Source organism: Triturus cristatus, chromosome 2_1, assembly GCF_964204655.1.
Source record: "Triturus cristatus chromosome 2_1, aTriCri1.1, whole genome shotgun sequence".
Lineage (NCBI taxonomy): Eukaryota > Metazoa > Chordata > Amphibia > Caudata > Salamandridae > Triturus > Triturus cristatus.
In genome coordinates, this window is record NC_140581.1 from 500,587,539 (window position 1) to 500,612,309 (window position 24,771).

The following is a 24,771-nucleotide window of genomic DNA, read 5'->3' on the forward strand; positions in this document are numbered from 1 at the left end:
TGGGGCGAGCACAGCATAGGGTGTGGAGGCTTCTCTCACATACATACGGCATGAAGTGTAGCATTGCAAGCTTCCATCTCGTCCAAGTCGTAGGTTTAGCAAGCACATGGGCTGGAACAGTACAATCTTCCATCACCTGCACGAGGCAGACGTAGGTTCAGTAAGCACATGGGCTGTAACAGTGCAAGCTTCACTCACTTGTAAGAGCACAGTTTAGGATGGAAGGAGCACAGCATAGGATGTGGAGGCTTCTCTCACACATGTACGGCATGGTCTGTAGCAGTCCAAGCTTCAATCACCTGTGAGAGGCAGACTTGGGTTCAGCAAGCACACGAGCTGTAACAGTACAAGCTTCCCTCACTTGTAAGAGCACAGCATAGGATGGGGCGAGTGTGAGAAAGTGGCTCTATATATACTGTTTCCAAATAGGTACAGTGTATACAGTCCACAGTCCCCAGAGGTTTGGCAGAGGCTAAAGTTAGATATAACCTTACGAGCAGTAAGGCAGTATCAGAGGACAGTGTAAAGCATTTGTTGTATACACTGAGTCAGCAAATGGTCTCACACACTCAAGAACTGAACTCTAAGCCAATGGTTTGTATAAACATATAGAGTTATTTTATTTTAGAACCAACAGTAGGTATTAAAATATACTTTCACAGAATGAGATGCTTTAGTTAAATACTTTGCAATATGCAATTGACTTTTGTAGGTAATAGTTACAGCTTGTTGCAATAAGCAACACAATTTCAAACACAATAATACATTGAGCTCAATGGATTCCAGACCATCCCGTTCTCTATCTTCTTATAGAGGACAGAATTTGGCATTTTCCGACTGCCTGGGAGGACGGGTAGGACAAGTGCAAATCATGTGGCCTGAAGCGCCACAATACAGAAACAGTCCTTGTTTTCTTCTATATTCTCGTTCAGCCTCGGACAGGGATCTTCTAGTCAGACCTATTTGCATAGGTTATTCTCCTGTAGAAGGCAGTATGTTAGATACAGGGTTTCTGGTTTACGGGTACTAGGTGGAGTTATTCCCGAGTGTTGCTGGAGTTGTGATTTTCATCTCTCCAGTCGACGTTCATTGAGGCGATGTTCAACTGATAATGCTAAATCCATTAACTCAGTCATATTCTCTGCACGAGGTGAATGTATTAATTCATCTTAAATTTCTTCTCAAAGTCCTCTGAGGAAAAGAGTGACTAATGTTCGTTCCACCCAAGTGGTCTCTGCGGCTAGTTGCCTAAAGCGTGTGATGTACTGTAAGACATCCTGACTCCCCTGTTGGATGTCACACAAGGCTTTTTCCGCTGAGGTCTCCAGATCAAGCCTCTCAAACATTTGTTTAAAGGCAACAAGAAAGGATGCATAATTCGACAGTCTGGAATCTTCTGTGGCTACCAAGGTTGCCCATGCTAATGCAGGACCAGACAAAGCGCTAATGAGATAACCTAATTTAGTTCTATCCAAAGGAAATTGAGTTGGACGAAAGGCAAAAAACACAGTTAATGAATGCAAAAGTTCCTTCAGTTTGTTAGGATCTCCAGAATACCGAGGAGTGGAGTTAGAGACCTTGGGCACATCAGATGTCTTAGATGTCAATACGTGGCATAAGGCTACGTTTTCATCTCGTAGTTGTTGTAGTTCTTGAGCTTGTTGTTGAACCATCTGCACTAATGCCTGTGCCGTGTCCACTGATCCTTCGTAAGGAGAGGACTGCGGAAGGTCCATGGTACCAGGATCAACGCAGGTTTTTCGACGTTGCAAACTGTCATGTTTGTAGTCTTTCTTACCGGTCTTTAGATGGTGGAACGGTTCTTGACTTTGGCTCTTGTAGGTCCTGGTTTGTCTGGGATATGGGCGACCCCTTCCAGTAGCCACGGTGCCACCGGCAGTGAAAAGCCTAAGCAGCCAGTGCCATCCAGAAGGTGTCCCATGAGGAAGAAACCCAGTAGGAAAAAACCTCTGATGATGAGGAGACTCCAGAAATGCCAGAGAAGATATGAGCCAGGGAAACCAAAAGCCCAAGATGGAGTAGGGGATAAACAGGGACTTAAACTGTAGCAGGAGGTGCCAAGGGAAGGAGAGCGTTAATGGAAGGAAATGACCACCAAAAATTGGAGCAGGGAACCAACAGGAGCGAGGAAACACCAACAGGAACAAGGAGTGTTGCAATGCAAGGAAGTAAAAGATTCTGCCCCTTTTATACCCAAGAACAAGAAGTAAAAAACAGGAACAGGAAGTGACAAGACCGGAACAGAAGTGACAAGACAGGAACATGAAGTTACAAAACAGGAAGAAGACCGATGCCCTCTGGGACAGGGAAAGGAGTGAAGAGCAGAATAGGAATGCTGCCATGTTACGGAGGTAGAACAACCTTTCCTCAAGGCCCACTGGGAGCACAATTGTGAAGGAGAGAAGGAGAACAGGCAACAAGATGGCCCCAAAGGAGATGACCTACAGGATAATACCATGCAAAATGTAGGTGCAAGTGTCCCACAAAAGGCATAGGAAGCCGCAGTCTCCACCTGGTAACTGCGGTATTCCTAAGATGTTATGTGAAACATCTAACGGGCCACGGCTCGCCCGATGCAAAGAGGCAGCAGGCATCGCAGTTGAGCCCGCGACGCAAAAATGGCAATAGCGGGCCGCCGTGTTGCTCCACAACATGCTTGAGAAGGAGAGAGAGGCGTCACGGGCTGCACTGCGACCCGTGGAGAGGAAATGGGCAGCGTCGCGGTTCGTAAGAAATAATTACATAACTCAAACTCATAATTATTTGATAGAAAACATTGAAATACCTAACAATAAATGTTTTAATATTTTAAATCAAAGTCACTTCCCTCCCTGCAAAACAAAAAACACAAACTCCACGATCTTTTTTTTTTATTATTTCAATGATAATATTACTTTATTTAAAAAAGAAAATCTAAAGAAAGGAAAATATAAATTTTACAAACATTAATATGAAAATAAATTACATCATTTAAATAATAAACAATTTAAATTATACATGATTACTTATGAAAAAAATATTTAAAGTAATAATTAATTTAAAAGTATATACTTTCAAGAACTTCCCACCCTATTCCCCTACAAACCCAACAACCCTCTACTAAAATATAAATTACTAACACATGTATAAAAAAATTTACCTTATAATACTGTTCTCATTGTGGGAACTACTTTCTCTTTCAGCACTCCATGGGAGTGCATAGGTTTTCTCTCTCTCTCTCTCTCTCTCTCTCTCTCTCTCTCTCTCTCTCTCTCTCTCTCTCTCTCATATGTTGCTTCCCTCACAATCCCGCCTGCATGCTCCATGTAGCCCCCTCCTCTCCCCAGCTCATCCATTGGTTTCTCCACTCATCCCTGCCTTTTATTTGGCTTTTTTGGCGAATTTTTCTCCGCGACATGCTTGAGAAGGAGAGAGAGGCGTCACGGGCTGCACTGCGACCCGTGGAGAGGAAATGGGCAGCGTCGCGGTTCGGCCTGCGGCGCAACAACTATAGCCACTCCAGTATAAGCAACAGTAGTGAGAGTGTTGGATTTGGGAGGGATTACATTTGTTGTTCTCAGGGCAATGCATACTACAGTAGGAAAAGTGATGATCTTCGTAAGAAATAATTACATAACTCAAACTCATAATTATTTGATAGAAAACATTGAAATACCTAACAATAAATGTTTTAATATTTTAAATCAAATTCACTTCCCTCCCTGCAAAACAAAAAACACAAACTCCCCGATCTTTTTTTTTTATTATTTCAATGATAATATTACTTTATTTAAAAAAGAAAATCTAAAGAAAGGAAAATATAAATTTTACAAACATTAATATGAAAATAAATTACATCATTTAAATAATAAACAATTAAAAATATACATGATTACTTATGAAAAAAATATTTAAAGTAATAATTAATTTAAAAGTATATATTTTCAAGAACTTCCCACCCTATTCCCCTACAAACCCAACAACCCTCTACTAAAATATAAAGTACTAACACATGTATAAAAAAATGTACCTTATAATTTGCAAATTAAACTTCACTAAAATAAAAATTAAATAATTAAACAATGCAAACAAATATTAATTAATTAAAACTGAATTAACATATATTTAATTAATTTATCACCCTGTTCCCCATCAAATCCAGTAAAATTCGTTTTTTGAGAGATTTTAAATACTGTCATTCATAACTGCCAGGCCACTAGCTGTGTGGATTGACAGTAAAGGAGTAAAAATAAACGCGAGAAATGTTATAAATTAGTCTTAAACAGCAACCGATATGTACAAAGTTGATACGAAAATGTACAGCTTTTCATATCAGTATATTGATTTATCGTTTATGGGTATTTATGTCATTGAAGCGTGCCAGGTGTTCAAGTATGAGTGTGAATTATTGTTTAAATATTCTAATTTCAGCTTACTTTTTTCACGAAGCCCAAAATAAATATGGATTGATACAGAGAACCTTCTACAGACTATGGGCATCATTAGGACCATCCTGACGTAGAAAGGGGCCACCCGCCATAAGTACGGCGGTCCCGTGGGGGTCATTAGGATGCGCCCGCCACATTGGCGGGCGCATCCTGCATTCTTGACATTGCGGCGGGCGGTGCATTCTGCACAGCCCGCCGCAATGCCAAAAAGACATGTCGTGCATTTTCATGCACAACGTGGCAGGCACCGCGCTGTGCCTGCCATGTTGTGCATGAAACTGGTACCCCCCATGTGCACCACCCACCTCACAACTTCCTGGGGGCCCGCTGCGGGTCCCCAATAGTAAAGACTGCATGCCTTTCTGTGGCGGCAAATCCCTGAATGCATTATAATATGGATGGCGGTGTCTAACAGATACAGCCACGGTATTAAAACCTCTTCCATCCGGTCGACTCATCGACCGGGCGGAAAACCGGCGGACAGTCTATCCGTCCGCCGGGGGTCCCCCCCGCCATAGTAATATGGCGGAGGGAGAATGGCATGCGGGTGGGAAATAATGTTGGGCGGATCAAACAACATAAATACCATAGAACCTGGAGCCCTATTTATAATTTAGTAATTAAATTTAAAAAAAACATTAAATATGTAAAATGACAAACGATATTATTGTTAACAATTATACTAACAATACTAGCAGTTAAAATTAATATACTAAATAATTTAGATTGATTATTTAAAAAATCTTAATTATAGGCAATTTTAAATACAACAATATTCTTAAAAACAATATTATATACCAAGAAAACAATATTTTTACCTAAGATATTCAGTTCCACGACTTTTGGTAGTCCCAATATTTTTGACAGGATATTCATGTCATGCAATCATTTTCTTATTTCGATATTTTGGCCATTCACTGAAGTAGTCATCGCAAGAGTGGGTATTCCTCTACTTCAAAAGAAAATATGCAGGAGATGTTTGTATCTTCTTGTGCGTGTCTATCCCCTTGTACACAGCTTCTTTACCATCCTTTTGACGGCATGACTTGTATCACATTCTTCTACTGTTCTCATTGTGGGAACTACTTCTTTCTCTTTCAGCACTCCATGGGAGTGCATAGGTTTTCTCTCTCTCTCTCTCTCTCATATGTTGCTTCCCTCACAATCCCGCCTGCATGCTCCATGTAGCCCCCTCCTCTCCCCAGCTCATCCATTGGTTTCTCCACTCATCCCTGCCTTTTATTTGGCTTTTTTGGCAATTTTTTCTCACAACTGCCTAAGCTCCATATTTGCTCTCTCGCCCATTCCCTTTTACGTCCTCCCGCACCTCCTAGGCATTAATGTCTCCTCAAGTCCTCCTCCATTGCTCCCCATCCCTCCCATCAAGAATAAAAATTAAAAAAAGAAATCTTTTAACATTTTCGGAGGAACCAGCAGATGCCATTTGATGTCGTGCCACTCCTTTTTTAAAATGCACTTTTGCATATATTTAAATTATTTCTTTTATTTACCACTCCAAGATTAATGTCTGCCACTTTGGAAACGTATATATATATAAATAAAATGGCGGTAGCGTTATGTCATATGCATGTGCAAACATCATGACACAGGGTTGCGGTAGCGTCAGGATGCCTACATATGTCGCAGCCACCATACTTGTTCTGTCTTATTGTGGCAGTTCGGCATAACACTCACTGCCAAAAGCACATTGGCACAGCCAATTTATTGAAAATGCAAGATTTCTTGACTTTGCCAATGTTTGTTCCATTCAGCATGTGATACCTGGCATCAGTGGCTATATTGGAGTGCTGGAGTTTCTAGAATGCCAGACTTGGACAGCAGTAAGGTTACTGGCTGAGGACCTACACGATGCAGAAGGATTAACTCTCCTAGGCATCCTAGCTCCAGTTTTGAACTTCCTCTTAGGTCCTCTAGCATTAAAGGAGTCTCCTGAGACACCGCTGGAGGCTTTTAGTATGATAGTTTGGATGCCGCACCACACTGTAACCACTCCCCAATCCCACGTAAGTTATCCCTGCAACATAAGGACCCCATTTGTCACTATAATCCTTTCTGACCAATGAGCAGCCCGATGATGTAGCATGACACTCGGGATGGTGTGTGAGGGCTTGCTCAATGTTTTTGAAGTATGTTATTCTTCCTTGAACTCATACATAGGACAGGCAAGGTGCCCGAGGAAGGACTGATCATTTCTTCTGACACAAAGTCGGGATCGCTTGTGAATGTGTGTACTGGCTGAGGGAGACTATGTTAAGAGGAAAACTGGATGAAACACAGAACGGTTTAGGGATATCTGAGGACTGAAGCAAGCCAATAACTCTGATCTTAGCTTCCTTCACAGTGCTGTGCCATGAAGTAGCTAGAAATGTTTCCTAAAACCAACGGCTCCAGAATTCTCCCCCTGCAAATTTGCTGATCCATTAACCTCCTATTAATGCTGCAAGGAGGACTGAAGTCTTCCTCAATTTTAAGTTCTCCTCTTTAGAAAGGCATGCTGGTAAAGGAAGTGGAAAAACAACAGTCCCGATGGATTTAGGCCCAGATCTCTGTACTGGGGTGAATGTATGACATTGTTCTACATTCTGTCCATCAACTGTTGTTTTTGCATTTGTCACCCCGAGTGGGACGGGTATGTGAGTCCCGTGCTCTCCATGCCACTGGAATCAAGCTACCTGGCTGAAGAGGGGTGAAACCCTGAAACCGGTCCTGGGATGCTTGTTTCCAGTCCAGGGAGGTCCTGGCTTGGCAGTTAGGGCTGGACTGTTCCCATGAGGTACAGGGTCAAGACTGATTTGCATATGGCTGGGTTCAAACTGGAATGGCATGGTGAGCAAAAAAAACGATGGATTTAGGCCCAGATCTCTGTACTGGGGTGAATGTATGACATTGTTCTGCATTCTGTCCATCAACTGTTGTTTTTGCATTTGTCACCGCGAGTGGGACGGGTATGCTCAGACATGAGTCCCGTGCTCTCCATGACACTGGAATCAAGCTATCCTGGCTGAAGAGGGGTGAAACCCCGAAACCGGTCCTAGGATGCTTGTTTCCAGTCCAGGGAGGACCTGGCTTGGCAGTTTGGGCTGGACTGTTCCCAAGAGGCACAGGGTCAAGACTGATTTGCATATGGCTGGGTTCAAACTGGAATGGCATGGTGAGCAAAAAAACGATGGATTTAGGCCCAGATCTCTGTACTGGGGTGAGTGTATGACATTGTTCTGCATTCTGTCCATCAACTGTTGTTTTTGGTAATGGAAGTGGGCAAGGGCCTTCCAAGAAAATCCGAGCAGCTGCACTTTTGTTTCAAATATTGAGCACTGACTACAGGTCAGGTCAGGCCGCACTTCTCAGCCTGCACAAAGGACACATATCTGTCAGGAGCCGAAGAGCTTGTTCTCCTTCCCAGGGGTAAAAGGCAGACCCTTGCAGCTCCTGTGGCACAGAGGGATCCCCACCCTCCAGGGTACCGCCCCTTCAGCTTAAGGTCTATGCATTTCTGTGAGAAATTGGATTCTCTGGGGCCTCTCAACACCTCTGAGGGCTAGCATTGTATGATACGCCACTAATCCTTCTCTCTGTACCAGTGCTTAATTTATAAGTAAATAAGTGCCAGGATTCTGGTTAGGTGGTCCTTGCAGCTTGCACGACACATTACCCCTGCCTTGCTGCCAATGATAGTAACAACATAACTGCTAACCATCACACTCCTACAAGTGTGACAATTCAGACTATTCCAGGCCTCCAAAGCTAAAGGAATGACTTGGTAATAGTCATTTTTAATGTATATTGAATTTGTAATCGACTGTTGTGGTCATCTGAGACAGCGCCACCACGTGGCAGACTGCCACAAGCACCAGAACCCACCAGCTCAAATGAAGCACTGCTCTGAACATGAGTTGTGGATTACAACCACTTTTTCTGCACAGGTACGACCTGAGCTGGATTCCCATTCCTGGGTTGGCAGAGGCTTGTGGAGGAGATTTCGAAGAGAAGGCCTTCTACCTCTCTGTGCAAGGGTTTCAGCGGGACAGTCACTGGGCCTTCACCGGATCTCAGGCACCCTCCAGAGATTGTATCGTGATGTGCCTTGATAGCTTCCCTCAGGGACCAACGCCTGTTTTTATGCTCCTACAGTAATGTTTCTCGGAGTTAGTGCTTTTATTTTGAGACCAGGGCCGGACTCAGAAGCAAAGAGGTGACCTTTGCTCACTGTTTCTGAGCTGTACTGTCTGAACATAAAGCAATAACTCGGGGAAGCTGCGGGTTAAATTAATTCACTTTATACACTTCATGTGCATAACACGCATTGACAAAGCCAATAGGTCTCGCATGTGAGAGGCTCAATTAGGAAAAAAAAACATATGGTACAGCTGGCCACATCGTTATGTATGTGCATGTACGATGCACGTGCACACCTACAAAGTGAGGAAGCGAATTTTTTTCCCTTATATTTTGATCAAAGTTGGATCAGCAAATGAAAAGAACTAAATGCACAAAAAGGTTTTTTGAAACGCAGAAATTACCTATTGATACGTCACACCCCCATATCAGGCCCATACGGGATTGCAACAACATCACATTGCACTCAGCATCTTGAACTACGGCACTCGGGATAGGTGAGGTTGGGACACTGTGTCCAGTATTCATCATTCTGAGTATGCTCCATAAATGACCTCTGTTTCAGAAGGACTGAAGCATGAATAAGTGAGGCAAAGGTGTACATTAACCCCTAACGGCTAGGGCGGTCGACCTCGAATCTGGGGAACTGGGTTCGAGGCTCGGCAACGACGCTGAACATCCTGTGATTCTGGGCAAATCACTTTAATCTCCCCGTACCTAACAATTTTTTTAATTTTTTTAAATGGAATGTGTTATCATGTTACGCAACTGGTGCTATGTAAACGGCCTTCGGGTCAAGTTCGGCCTATATAAAACTCCGTAAACTAAAATAAAAAATAAATTTAAAAACCCTGTGTCAGGCCTTCTCCTAGGTGAGGGTCGAGGCCAGCCAAGGTTTCAGATTACTACATGTGACATTTTCATAATTTCATTGTAATTACGAGTCAGCCGCCGCAGGTGTTTGCACCACTTTCAAGATCTTCTTAGAGTTTCTTGTTGCTCAAATGGGTGTTTCCCTTGTCTTCATTGCTTGATTTGTGCTCGCAAGAAAGTCTCAATCATAGTCGTTAAAATGTCACTCATAATTACACTGAAATTCTGAAAATGTCACACATAGCAATCTGAAACCTTGGCAGGTATGTATAATTTAACTAAATAATCAGCGCACATAACAATCAATCAATCAATCAATCAATCAGGGGGTTTATAAAGTGCGCTACTCACCCGTGAGGGTCTCAAGGCGCTAGGGAGGGCAGTTCTAGATCAGTCGAATAGCCAGGTCTTGAGGTCCTTCCTGAACGTGTGCAGGGTTGGGGAGTGTCTGATGTTCACCGGGAGCGCGTTCCAGGTCTTGGGTGCGATCTAGGAGAAGGCTCTCCCGCCAATTCGGTTTCTGCGGATGCGGGGGACCTCTGCCAGGGCGAGGGCGGCAGAGCGGAGGTTCCTCTGTGGTACGTGGAAGGGATACACTCTTGTTGAGGTATTTGGGTCCGATATTGTTGAGGGATTTGTAGGCGTGGGTGAGGAGTTTGAAGGTGACCCTCTTCTCCACGGGGAGCCAGTGGAGGTCTCGTAGATGATTGATCATGTGTTCGTGACGCGATGTCCCGAGGATGAGTCTGGCTTCGGCGTTCTGGATGGTTTGGAGCTTGTGTAGAAGAGTTCTGTTGATTCCGGAGTATAGGGCGTTGCCGTAGTCCAGTCTGCTGGTTATGAGCACGTGGGTGACGGTCCCTCTGCAGTCGGGGGTATCCATTTGAAGGTCTTACGGAGGAAGCGCAGGCAGTTGAAACTAGTGGAAGCGACAGCATTGACCTGGCGGTTCATGGAGAGGGAAGAGTCGAGGATGATACCGAGGTTTCGTGCGTGGTCTGTAGGGGTGGGTAGATTCCCGAAGGCAGAAGGCCACCAGGTTTTTTTGCCAGGCGAAGGTGCGGGGTCCGAGGATGAGGACCTGGGTCTTTTCTGAGTTGAGCTTCAAGCAGCTGTCCTTCATCCAGGCTGCCACATTCTTCATACCTTTCTGGAAGCTGAGTCTGGTGTCTTCGGGATTCTTCGTGAGTGAGAGGATGAGCTGGGAGTCGTCGGCGTAGGATACAATGCTGAGCCCATGTTGTCTGACGATGGCGGCAAGGGGGGTCATGTATATATTGAATTGTGTGGCGCTGAGCGATGATCCTTGGGGTACCCCGCAGTTGATATTGGTGGGTTCACGACACAGCAGTATTATTTAATGCAATAGGACTTACCAGGGCCGGCGCTAGGCATGGGCAGTGGCCCAGGGCCCCACAGTCAGCCCACCAACCTGGGGCCTTGCACCAGTGTTTTCCCCTGTCCTGTGCCTTGCAATTATGGTGCAGCACTGCGAGGCAGACGAGAGGGGGGCTCTCTCCTGATCCTCACAGGTATGTGTAGCGCTGCGAGGAATAGGGGAATGGGCCTTGTAGCACTGGGCCTTCCATTGCTGCGAGGTCATCCACATTTGGCATGTTTGGGCTGCAATTGGGGATCCTGACCTCCCCCCCCCCCCATTAAAATGCTCTATATGATGCCCATTGTTCCACATTTTGTCGCCACGGCACCAAACTCTTTCAAAGGGTAATTAACTCTCACTATTTCACCCCTTTATGAGCTGTGAAAGAGATGCTAGTCAGGCAGGGAGGTGTTCCAGCACAGGAGGGGTACGGTACCATGTAGGTTGAGGAACACCTTCAGCAATTGAGGTGCATAGTCGAACAGCATTGAATAAGTAAATAAAACCCATTTGTTTTCCGCAGTTTCAGTACAAATTTGATCCGAACATATTGGAGCATTTTACATGAGCACTGGTTACATTACACAAAGGGGCATTCCTTTTAGGCACAGGGAGATTAAATGATTTGCCCAGAATAACAGTATGTTTACACTTGAACCTGGTTCCCCAACTCCAAAATCGACAGCTCTGGACGAAATGTCATTCTGTCCCCTCTTCCACCTATTTCAGGACCTGTCTGGGACTTTCCCCCTCTGTGTCTATGTGTTAGAATTTGCCTGTTTCAAAGTGCTGATATATTGTTATATCAGTGGACGAGGCACAGGGAGAGTATTATTTGGCCAAGAGAAAACAGTTGGTTAAATTAGTAGACCCAAGTCTGCATTACACTGCTACTTGGCGCAAGGCTATGCATTTATCTTTGTTCTGCATTTAGGTGACTATACCATATTACTAGCCATCTCTCTCCTGCCAGCTTCTGTTCAGTAAATTTTTTAAATCACACTCAGAAGCAGTTTTTATAGTAGATCAAAGAACTCTAAATCTTGCCAAAAAAGCGAGCAGCAGAGCAATAAATTAAAAAAGTTATTGCCCGAGAGCACACAATTCGGCTCATTGGTAGGCTGTGATTAAAAACTGATTTTGATGGCAAGGCGAAGGGGCTTCCGCTCCCAGGGAATTGTCACTCTGTTATGGGTGTTGCCCAGTTTTAGAGCACTGCGTTTTTTTCTGTCATAAAGCTGAGATTAGATGTCAAATATCCTAATTCCATGACTAAAATTAACCCACTGGACCTTGGTCCTGTGGCAGTGGGTACTTACTGGACAGTATGCATGTTAGATATGGATAATTACCACTGATGTTTCAAAGCTTAAGGCTATTTCCTTCTGTTTGGGTACCAGAGTTCATTTTCTAAAGTTGTAGATCTAAATTTGCAATAGCGAGCAATAAAGGGTTGCTCCAGAAGTCGGTAAAGGGCTTAGTACTCAAATATAGCATGAAGAGTAATCCCACTGAATCTAACATGGCCTGGTTTAGATTGGCGATTTTGAATGAAACCCCCATAATCGATTGTGTTCCCTACTCCTCAACAAACATCTTCTGCTTTCCCTGCACACGCAATGTGTCTCCAAAGGCACAAATTATCAGGTGAAGTGATAATGGATAATTGGCCACCCTGACTGGCCCACACAGCGATGGCTGATGACCATGGTTGCGAAGACTCTCCTGTCCTGGACCTTGCAGAGCCAGACCATGGATGATAGCCCAGGGGATGGGACAACCCTCTCCTGGGCCTTGCATCTCCTGCTGGATCAAGGTGGGGTTGTCCACGGGAGGGAACCCCCTTCTTCTGGGCCTGCAGTGCTAAACTATTGTTGCGAGGCCCTTGGAAGAGTGCTCCCATGCTCTGGGTTCTCCCTCCTGGGCCCAATTTAGATTGTGTCACTGCACTGTACAATGGCTCTTTGTATGGATCCATGTCAGGGGCATAGCCATCAGTAGAGCAGCAAAAGCAGTGGTACAGGCCCAGGGGTATTAAATACCCAATGTTCCCAATTTATAGCTTTATTTTACTGTGCAGTCGGTGGAAGGAGGTGAGAGGATGTTTTTATTTGGTACTAGAGCCAATGGCACCATTGCTGTGCTACTTGCCTCTCTTTCATGGGCCCCCCAACCATGTTCCAGAGCACAAGAAGATTCATTATTGCAAAATTGCCTCAACCGTAGTCAATTGATGACACTTGCCATGATGTCATTTCCTGTGATTTCAAGTTGTATGCAAATTAGAGGGGCCTCACATATTGCTTTTCTGCTCCGGGGGATCCAAAAGTCATAGAACCGGCCCTGCTGCCTACAGCAAATAACAGTCCAAAGCGCTACTCTGCTGTTCCACTCCACAATGTGTATGCTAAACCTCCAGGAGCTCCTATAAAACATGGTAGTGTTATGGTGTTCCACACCACAATAGGCAAACCAACTCAGCTGCAGCAGAAGGTGTAACCCAAGATACCGCTGTGCTGTGCCCCACCAAAATAGTTGAAAGAGGCAGCCGCAGGATGAAGTCAACGCTGTCACTTTTTTGTGGCATCCTACAACAGCACAAACAAACCTCCAACTACTGCAAATCAAGATACCCCTTTGTTATTCTAATATAGCTCAGCCAAGTCCACTCACACAAGAGCATCATTTCAGGTCCCACCTCACAGGGAGAAATCATGTTTTTCTTGTTTGTCTTTTATGATGGGGGCAATCTGACATTGAAGTGATGGGGCAACAACCCGACATAGAGTTGTGCAACCAGTTGGTCCATGCCAATGGAAATGCATTGTTCCATTACAGGGATTTCAGTTAACGTGATGCATTCTGGAATTTCTCGTATTAGTGCCATAATGGTTCTGCGGAACCTCACCTTGCTGTAGCAAAGACGGCATTGATCTCTGCATCCCCCACTCTGTAAACTCTACTGCAGCTTCTGGTGACTGAAGTAGCAGATCTGAAAACTTTGGGAAAGTGAAGACAGGGTGGAGGGATGGTATCCAGGTGACATGAAGTCACTGAGATACTGCAGTAATAAAGAAGAGGCAGATTAACACTTGTTGGACTTGGCCCTTTTTGCAGGGTCATTCCTGCACTTTTGCCTTCCTCCTGTATTTTGTCTGACCTGTAGTTGGTTGTTTTATGACTCTGGGCACTTTTTCACTGCCGATCAGTGCTAAAGTGCATATGCTCTCTATTGTAAATTGTTGTAATGTATTAGTGGCTCCCTGATTGGCTATTTGAGTTACTTGTCAAACCCTAGTACAGTGCACCATGTGTGCCCAGGGCCTGTAAATCAAATGCTGCTGGTGGGCTTGCAGCACTGGTTGTGCCACCTACAGAAGCAGCTTGTAAACTATGGCTCAGGCCTGCCATTGCACAGCCTGTGCAGTCTGGGACTGCCATGTCGACTTGGCATATGCACACACTTGCCAGTCCCTAAACCTTCCCTTTTCTACATGTTAGTCACCCCTAAGGTAGGTCCAAGGTACCCCCATGGGCAGAGTGCATTGTATGTAAAAGGTAGGACATGCCCTGATGTGTGTGGCATGTACTGATAGTGAATTACAGCCAATTTCGTTTTTCACTATTGCAAACCTACCTATTCCCATAGGCCAGAATGGGCAGTTTGATTATAACCTCTTATAATCCTAACTGACCCAGGGAACAAGGTAGAAATTCGAGTTTAGTATGCCTGAACTCAGAATGTTAAAATACATCTTTTAGTGAGGGTGATTTTTACATTCTGTGTTTTGAAAATACCACTTTTAGAAAGTAGGTATTTTCTTGCCTAACCATCCAGTTGTCTCTGCTAGTTTTTTGTATTCCATGTCTGGTTTGTGAGTGACAGGGGGCTGGAGAGGGCCTTGGCTCCGGCAGTCTGACGGGTCAGGGCTGGGCTGAATAGGACCTGCATTGAATAGAGAGTAGGGGCAGAAGGTTTCCTTTAACTGACCGAGCCCTCATAGAATAGAGAGTAGGGGGTGGAGATTTCCTTTCAGCTACCTGGGCCAGGTCTGCTCTCAAACAATGCTGTCTCCACCTCCTGCCAGGAAGCTGCACCCAGGAGGACAGAATTGGTTTTGACTAGGTACAGACACTCTCTGCCTTCAGAGAACAAAGGATTTTGCAGAATAAATATTGGGGCCCAGACCCCAGAACTTTAGATCACTTCTGGGAATCAAGACGGACCTTTGTCTAGGAGAGAAACCAAGGAAGCTGAAGGAGGAGACTGCCCCAGTGCTGGTTGCTGTCTGGGGTTGGCCTGCAGTGGTTACTGAATTCCAAGAAAAGGGAAAAAGGAACTTTGTGTACTTTTTCATCTTGAGGAAGATCTCCAAGGGCTTGAAGCTGAGTTTGCCTCCTGTTTGAAGTCACAGGGACACCAAGACTTCACCAGCTCCCCCCTGAATTTCCTTGTTGGGAATTCTACCTGCAGAGAGGTGCCTGCTGTTGTTCTGGGTACCTCTGGTGTCTGCGGGTCCCTGGGAGCTGGAAGCGCGACGCAATGAGAAGAAGCGTGTCACCGCCGCAGCAGTCGCCGTTGCAACGCCGAAGAAGCGTGCCACCACCGTAACTGTTCGCCGTTGCATCACCTTAGAAGCATGTCGCAGGGACTGTAGCGGCTCAAAAGTTCATCGATTTTGCTCACGGCCTTCGGGCGTGCACGCATCGCATCCCCGTTGTTGCATCGCATTCAAGACGCCATTTTTTCCCATCGCACCGGATCGTCACATCGCATTGAGGCACCATCTTGTCGCATCGTCACCGGGCCGCAGTAAGAAATGATGCATCAACTCCCCACACAGTAAGGAAGTGACGCATCACCTCCCCTGCCCTGCAGTAAGGAACCGAGGCATCCACTCCCCTCAGTGTAAGGAACGATGCATCAACTTCTCTGCAACCCTTTTGTTTGCATTGCGTGACGCATCCCAGGTACTTTGAGAGTAAAGTGTTGCATTTACCATCTACATTGAACTAATCTATTTTCTACCATTTTAAAGACTTATTTATGATTACAGTATTGTGGATTTTTGTCATTTGGTCTTGTATTAAGTCTAGTAAAGATTACTTATTTTTCTAAACTAGTGTGGTGTCCATTTGTAGTGTTTTCACTGTGTTACTGTATGTGTTCACAAATGCCTTACACACTGCCTCTGAAATAGGCCTCTCTGCTCGTGCCAAGCTACCAAGGGGGTGAGCAGGGTTTATTTTAGAAGTGTATCCCCTTAGAAGCAAGGGTACCTATTTGGGCAAAGGTGCAAACCATTGCCAACTAGAGACCCCCATTTCTACCAACACCTGTGACTTATAACACATTTACTCCTGTCAAGTAGCCAGAAGGTTGTGTGTGGGAAAGGGTCTGCTGTAGGCACCCCCTGCCCAGGGGTGTAACACATGCCTCTGCAGCCCCTGTTGCACACCGCAATATTCTGAGTTTAGTGGGATCCCTAGAGCTTTTGGCTCAGTGCCACTGCGCCTGCTACACCATTCAAATCAAGGCCCTTTTAAGTGCAAGATAACTGCAATTGTGTTTGCATGTACAGCAGTAGTATAAACCAATATTAGGTGTTTCGAGGAGGACATGACAACGTTTGGGCAAGGCACCGCTGCACCATTCAATAAATATTTGTGACACGGGCCCCATCATTTTGCGTTAGGCCCCCGCCCCATTCAGCTATGTGCATAAGGAGGCAGACAGGGGCGTGAGCGGCATTAGGAGTTGAATTAATGATCCTGTTACCAGCACTGACGGAAGACATCCGTAGTGAGAGCTGCTAACAACGCCTGAATCCTTCTAAGTGGTGTTATATGGAAGAAGTCAACAAAAAGGTGTAATGTGCTATGTTTACAGTTTACATTCAATGTGCATATTTCACATTAGCAGCAAAGAAGTTAGAAACCAAGCAGATGTTTGAATTCAATTAAAATTCAAGATCATTTCACATTTTTACGAGTAAGCAGCTTATCAAGTTGGAAAACGTGACCTCCACTCTAGCCCCAAAAGTGAATTTGGTGTTATACAATGAATGGGGGTGGGTGGCATGAGGGACGGATGCAAGCATTAACTCTGGAGGGGGGCATGCAAGTAAATTAAACAAGCATTGGAAAACGCATTATGTTTCACCTAAGTGATTAATAATAAGCTGTTTTTTGTTGTAAGTTGTAGCTTGCTGAGTAGTTGTACAATATGTTACAGAAAGTCTGTTAAAGTTTTATGACTTGTTTATGGAAAAAAAGGCAATATATTGTGCTGATACTAATGGTAAAGTGTGGGTAAGTAATAGCAAAATTTTGGAAAATGAAATGAAAGAGGGAGATTATAGAATTAATTGATGTAATAGCAATATGTGTGGAGTTCTGACAACTTTTGGTCCGGTTGCTCTGCACCTGCTGCACCATTCAAATCATGACCCTAGTGGCTGAAAGATAACTGCACTTGTGACTGTCGTTTAGTTGTAAAATATAACAATAATGGGTGTATAGTGAGGTGCCTGGAGCTTTTGGTCCTGGTGCCACTGCAGCTGCTGCACTATTGAAATCCTGACCCTAGTGCTTGCTAGATAACTGCACTTGTGACTGTCTGTTTAGTTGTAAAAATATATAGCAGTATTAGGTGTTTAGAGGAGTTCTGATAACTTTTAGTCCCGATGTAATTGAACCTGGTGCACCATTCAAATAATTACCCTGTTGCCTGTAAGATAACTGCACTTGTGACTTCCTGTTTAGTAGTAAAATATAGCGATATTTGGTGTTTAGTGGAGTTATGACAACTTTTGGCCCGGTGCCACTGCACCTGCTGCACAATTTAAATCAAGCCCCTTACAACTGCAAGGTAGCTGCAATTGTGACTGTCTGTATAGTAGTAAATATAGCAATATTCGGTGTTTAATTTAGAGGATTTCTGACAACTTTTGGGCCAGTTGCCAATTTACCTGCTGCACCATTAAAATCATGACTGTGTTGCCTGCAAGGTAGCTGCACTTATGACTGCCTGTTTAGTAGTGAAATATGTCAATTTTAGGTGTTTAGTGGGGTGCCTCGAGTTTTTGGACCTCGTGTCACTGCACCTGTTGCACCATTAAAATTATGACCCAGTTGTATGCAACGTAACTGCATTTGTGAATGCCTGTTAAGTTTTAAATATTAACAATAATTGGGGTTTAGTGGAGTCCCTAGAGCTGCCACTGCACCTGCTGCACCATTCAAATCATGTCCCTTTTAACTGCAGGGTAACTGCAATTGTAACTGTCTGTTTAGTAGTCAGATGTAGCAATATGACGTGTATAAAGGAGTTCTGCCAACTTTTGGGCCCGGTGCTACTGCACCTGCTGCACCATTCAAATCATGACCTTGTTGTCTGCAAGGTAACTGCACTTTTGGCTTTCTGTTTAGTAGTAAAATATAGCATAGCTCTTGTATATTTATTTTTAACGTGCCCTGTTTATTACAACATTTAGAATTTGATCATAATGATTACGTCGAAAAAATCAATCCAATATTGCCTACAAAGTTCAAAGGAAGGTACTGAGGCATGAATAGGAACTGCCACAAAGTTCTAAGGCTAAAGCATCTGCTTTACACAACTAAGTAATAAAAAGCAAGCATTCCAGCATACAGTTAGAAGCTGTCTGCCTTTTCTGTGGGAAGAGATCTTATTTTGACAGTGAATAGGGCTTAAACAGTGAACAGCTTTAGTAGAAGTACTGTGAATGTGTGCAGCCAGGGGAAGTTAACAAAAAAATGAGGTTCCTCACAAAAGCGAATGAACACAGTAATTCGGTGTCAGCAACTGATAAGAGGCCCTTTTTTAAATATATTAAATACAAGAAATTTCACAAGCACAGCGCAATCTATTTGATCATTATGATCAAATTCTAAATGTAGTAATAAACATTGCATGTTAAAAATAAAGTTAATATACAAGAGCTATGCTATATTTTACTACTAAAAAATAGTTCTTCAAATGCTCCTACTACTACCAGTCACTTTATGATCATTCACAATGATTTAGCCAGACCATTGAACTAACTTCTCCAAGGTTCAAGGTTTCAAACCACATTAGGGTTTTGAGTGAGCCATGAGTAGCCTTGCTCATATGGATACATGAAAAAATATAAGGTAAATTCAATATAAATCTCATACTATGCAGCCCTAATTCCAGTCGTAGTTCAACCATAGAACATGATCTTGGCAAATTAGAAACACATTTTAAACATATGTCAATCAATTGATGCAATCCTGTATTTAGCTTATGATGGAAGTCAAAGACCCTACATGTGACTACTGACATTTACTCACTGCTTTACTTCATTGCACTATCCATAATCGTCATCTTTTGCTGTAATCCCTGTCATTTTTAAGCTGCCATCTAGGTTTCATAACCTAATACTAAGCTTGAGGGCCAGAGAAATGTGTCCTGTGGATTCTTGACTTAAAATGTGTTTTTAAAGCAATCTTCAAAGAGAATAGTTATGGGAATTGGCCTACACTCTATGGCCAAATATATTTAATGATAAAATATGGGATTGGCAAATGGTGGTTTAGAGACTGTGAGCAGGCGAAGTTGGGCAGACAACAGATATCTGGTTGGGGTTTAGCTGGAGTGCACTTAAGAGATATGCAACGGTGCCAGACTGTGTGCTCCATCCTCTGCCCACCTATGTACTCCAGCAACCCCAACAGCGACACTCAAGATTGCAGAAAGCTCCCTCCTGATCCCCTCCCAAAAGCATACCAATCCCGAGCAGGCCCAAATTACGTGGTAGAAATCTGCATCTGGCAAAGATCATCTAGAGCTGCTTGCTTGGGTGGTCCTGCCATCTCAGTCAAATTAAACTTTAAAGGAAAATTGAAAGACTAAAGTCCTAAAATTCAACCTTTCTCTCTTCTACATGCCTTGACTATAGAACCCTATTCGACCTACAAAACGAATTATCACCACCAAAAACTCTGCAAACGGAAACTGATCTTGTTTCACAAATCCACTGACATTATTTCTCTTCAGTGTATTGATCTGGTTGGTCATTGTTTTAAAAAGCGACTGTGTCTTGCACATTGAGGATTATTGGAGAGAAAAATTAGAAAACCTAGAATAGCAAGGAAAACATGCTGAGACTCTAAATGCCTCTGTGCAAATACTACTTTCTACAAATAATATCCTGTGCTAATACCATAGGACCCTGCAGAGCTTCCTATGTATAGGGTGTATTGCTAAACCACCAAAATCTAGTTATTTTCTACTGAGTCAAAATATGTGCACAGCAAATGATTAATTGTAATTTCTCTGACCACTTTCTATGGGAACGATTTTAGTTTTATGTTTTAGTTCTTAACGATAGCTGAGTGGCAGATTTGTCAATGCAACTTTTAAGATTTGTTTATCCTTCAGTCATTAATTATATGACGCCTTACACAGGCAGTGACCCGGCTCTTCATATGTTTCAGGTGATGAGTACCAGCACATTTTCAACTGAGGCTAAGGATCTCTCAGAAATCTCTGAGTACTCTGTGGAGGACCTTCCTGAAAAGCCAATGGTATGGACATTCGCAAATGTAGATTATACAACTTTTTATCTTGCACAAGAGATAGAATATAAGAAGACACGCAAACAGTTGCAAAGACATCCTGCATACAACCACCAGATGAGAAGTGAATTCACCAGATTAAAGTCATTCATTTCTTGGACGGATGTCTCGGCTTGGTCGCCTCAGGAGATGGCTAGCGCTGGGTTTGCTAGCACCGGCTTGAATGACAGCATCCAGTGCTTCTGCTGTGGGCTAGTTCTCTGTGTGCACCGTATCCGCTTGACTCCACTCAGCACCCACCGGAAAATACACCCTGACTGTGACTTCATTCAAGGTAAACAAGTGGGGAACATCCCTAAGTATGAGGTTCGGGTTCAGTTCCCAGAAGACAATGCGCCGGAGAGTGCGCGCATCTACACAGCTGTAGAGCAGAGAATGGCTTCCTTCAAGAGCTGGCCTTTCTATGCCAAGACTGATCCAGCTACACTTGCAAGGGCAGGATTCTTCTTTACAGGTAAAACATGTGTGTACTAAAATATATATACATTGTTAGAGACCACAACCCCTAACTCACACATCAACCAAGCAGTGCTCATGAGCTCACCCTTGAAGTGAAATGCAATTCGAAATGTAATTTTACATATGAGATAACCTATCATATTATCCTTAATGCTATGAAAGAGACCAAGCATGAAGTAATATTTCTTGGTTTGAATGTGTATTTTTATTTCATTACATTTTACTTTTAGAAGTTGTTACTTACTGGTATAAATATTGTATGGTCGTATCCACTGCATATATATGTATATATAATATATATACAAAAACATGTATATACACACATACACATCGATATAGGTATATAGCATATATGCTGATGTGTACAGTGTAATATGCTCTTTATTACCATTGTTTAGTCTGGTCAGGGGTCATGAATCTCAAGATGCGCAACATCGAATGGGTCACTCCACTCCCTTAATACTGGTAATAAATAGCATCTTGCACTCTGCACTTCTGCATAAATGGTTTATGTCACTGCAATCTTTCATGTGCATTTGTGTTTTTTAAAAAAAATAAGTTTTTTTTAAACAGAAAACATGATGCAGTGAGTTAAATGTTTTCATTAAGGTAAATTGACATGGTTAATGCCTTAGGAGTTTGGTGATATTGTGGAATTTGACTTTTGCACTGTGGTAATAAATGTGTAAATATGTATTTATCAGTACAATTGCTCTAAATAACGTTATATTGGGCAACATTCATTTTCACTGCCATGACATAACACTAAATATGCATGTCCATAAAAAACTGAAGTTGAAAGAGAGTTAAGATTGATCATAGTGTCTTCAATATAAAAGGGGAAGAAATCCCTCAACGTTAAGGTGTTACTTTCACAGTGTGTCTGAACCCTGCTGTGCGAAGTCAATTATCTCACGCCCCTTTTGTTACTTGGCAAATTTAATGTTTATAAGTGTGACAAAATGTCCCATGATGGCCCCATAACATTTTTGAAGCACACACTGTTGAGCAGTGTAGAATGGTAGTTGAATGGATGCATGAAAGTTGGTACATTCTTATATATTGGTGGTTGTGCAGGTGCATGGTGGTAGAACAATGGTGTTGGTTTGGACGTATGATGCTTACTGTGTTGGTGTATAGGTGTAGCTGTAAGACTATGATGAAGGCTGTGCCCCCTCTGCTTTACTTATGTAAGCTTGTAATGTGATGTAATTCAGCCAGATTCAGCCTTTATATATAATTGTGTAAAATATTTATGATTGTGTGACTAAGGGGCCAATTGGAAAGGTTACTGCGTCGCAGTGATTTCTGAGTGCCAGGTGCTATGAGTTTTGGCAGATAGTAAGACGGCCTTTGCCGCACCCTCAGCCATGTTAGTGATTTACATTGTGATCTCGTAGCACAGAGGCCCTAGATCATAACCTTCAATTTTATCTGATTGACGTTGAGGTGGTTGTTGGCACGGTTATCTTTCCACCTCCTTAAGTTGGGCATCAAAGGTGTTTTGTGTCCTCACCAGTAGAATGGAGTCATCAGCATAGAGAGGCAAAGAAATATGTGGTTTCCTGGTTTTTAGTACACCTTGAGGGGCTTTTGATATATCAGTGTAACTATCATCTGTATGTAGATTAAAAAACATCAAAGCCAAGATGCAACCTTGCTTTCCTCATCTGTTGGTGGTAAGCAGTTTGTTTCTAGTTCAACTGATGTCTGTTTGACGTGCTCCTTTAAGTTTAGATGGAGGCTCTTTGATATTCTCATAATGTGGGGCATTCCCATTGTATCCCGTTGTAACCTTAGCATATCTCTTTCAATGAGGTCAAATGCACGGGAAAAGTTGAAGGAGACACCAAAGAGGGGGGTCTGCCTCTTGAGGCAGAACTCCCTTGTGATGGAATATAGGTTGGATATTTGGTCTATTGTAGACAGACAGATATCTTCTAAATCTGCCCTGGCATATTTATCTGTTGTTAACCTCTTTATGTTGAATACTAATAAAACCAAATTGATCCATAAATCTGCCCTGGATCCTACTTACAATATGATCATCTTTGCCCCATGATTGCATGTGAACCACAATGATTTTCATGAACAGTTTCCTTGATGTCGAAGAGGTGAAAAGGTCTCATATGGGATTGGATAGTTTTCCTTTCTTGTAGATCGGCATGATCATGCTTGTTTTCCAAGATACTTGAAAGCAGTCATTGTTCGTGAAGAGTGCAACGACTGCTAATAAAAGTGATGACCACCACTTCTTGATAGTTTTAAAGTACTCTGGTGGACAGCTGCATTGTTTTGGTTTTTTTAAAACTGTTTTTATTGAGGTTTTCAAGAAAGAAAGGAAAAAGAACACACAGTGATACAGCAATACAATTCCCCTAGGTAGGGGATTGCAAGAGTGCGTGTAGGTTCTGTACAGTCTATTGGAATTACATTGAAGAGAATACAGTGCGGCATCAACTTGAAAAGCATCTCGGATGTTAGTTTCCAATGTATTGTTTGTGTGTCTGTGAATTGCTGCCATGTGTAGGTGGAGGTAGTCACCCTACCGGTACATAACCCCCTGAACTGGAAATTAAGTAACCGCTGAAAAGTTCCAGTCTGCCTTCATGGCTCCTGAAATAGAGAATATTAAAGACATCAATTCCGCCTGGACCGCGTTCTCAGTTTCCCCTGCAGATTCACTTGATATAGTTGCTCCTGTTGTTCGTACACCAGTAAACCAACACAACCTAATGCCTCTTGGTATATGGCTGACCTGAGAACCCTCACCCACCAAAAGGTCCCTTGGTGGCATGCTTCATCATCGGGTTCTTCCTGCCCTGCTGCAGGACGGGGCGTGCTACGACCGACGGAGACATGGGAGCACTTTTGTGAAGCAATACTTTGTGCTATTGTGAGAGTGGCAGGGTCAGAAGAAAGAGTGAGTCTAAAAAATACCTGGCTATGTGGAACCTACACATTAATAATTCCTGTAGCTGGTATTGTTAAAATGGGGGGGGGGGGAGAAATATGCACTATGATGAGTGGATTTCTCCTTGGTCTACATGTTTCAAGCCTTCCCCAGGCTTTTCCTCAGGAGCAAAGTAAATGATCCCCCTAACCACTCTTGGTTAACCTAATTGGTCCCCCTGATTAGTGTCAAGGTACAAGGAGCATTTAAACATGCATAAATACAATACCCAAACAGTATAACTTGTCTATGCAATCTGGAAAGATAAAGTAAAACATGACATAGGTTATTATTGAATCATAAACTCATTGGATAACTTTATCACCAAATTAGTGAAAAGAAAATGTGATATATTTTTCATTTGTGCACGACTACTCAGTTCCATAATCTGTGAGTGTCGTGCTGCCCTTTTTCAATATGTAAAGACGAACTTTGACAAACTATACATATAACATAAAACACACACTCTATTCGGGTTCATATTCTTGGGATATCTCTTGATTCCGTAGTTCTCGCAGTGTTGCTAAGGGTGACTCGGTTTGGTGTGCCACTGAAATCAAGACAGTAAAAAAAAAAAAAAATAGAACGTACATGTTTGTAGCCTAATTTGGGCCCCATGGACCTTTCACGGAAGGGGAAAGACACTTGTAGTCAAACACTATGAAAGAAAAAAGACATCAGGTTTTAGAGTAAAAACAGAAGAGACTTTTCCAGCCTCTTAGGGAATGCTCGTTGCCCAGGGGTTCGGCTGTGCCATAGTCATGTCATCAAAGCTGCTCTCTCACCCATTTACTGCCTGCCCGTGGCTCCAACGAACGCTATCTGATTGCAGTTACTCGGTGACTTTCTGATTGCCAAGCACGTGCTAGAGCGCTGACCTTCAAAGATGAGTGCCT

General features: G+C 43.2%; 1 protein-coding gene across 4 annotated transcripts in view; it reads left to right on the forward strand.

Annotated features, from left to right (window-relative positions):
- The window catches only part of LOC146865549 (baculoviral IAP repeat-containing protein 1-like), an 851,823-nt gene that overhangs the window by 30,555 nt on the left and 796,497 nt on the right, over window positions 1-24,771 (forward strand). For all 4 annotated transcript variants that reach the window (XM_085632363.1, XM_085632364.1, XM_085632365.1 and 1 more), the window contains exon 2: window positions 20,323-20,917. In XM_085632363.1, coding sequence (XP_085488489.1) covers window positions 20,326-20,917 — 592 coding nt within the window. In that variant the 5' untranslated portion in view covers window positions 20,323-20,325. The remainder of the gene's footprint in view (window positions 1-20,322; window positions 20,918-24,771) is intronic.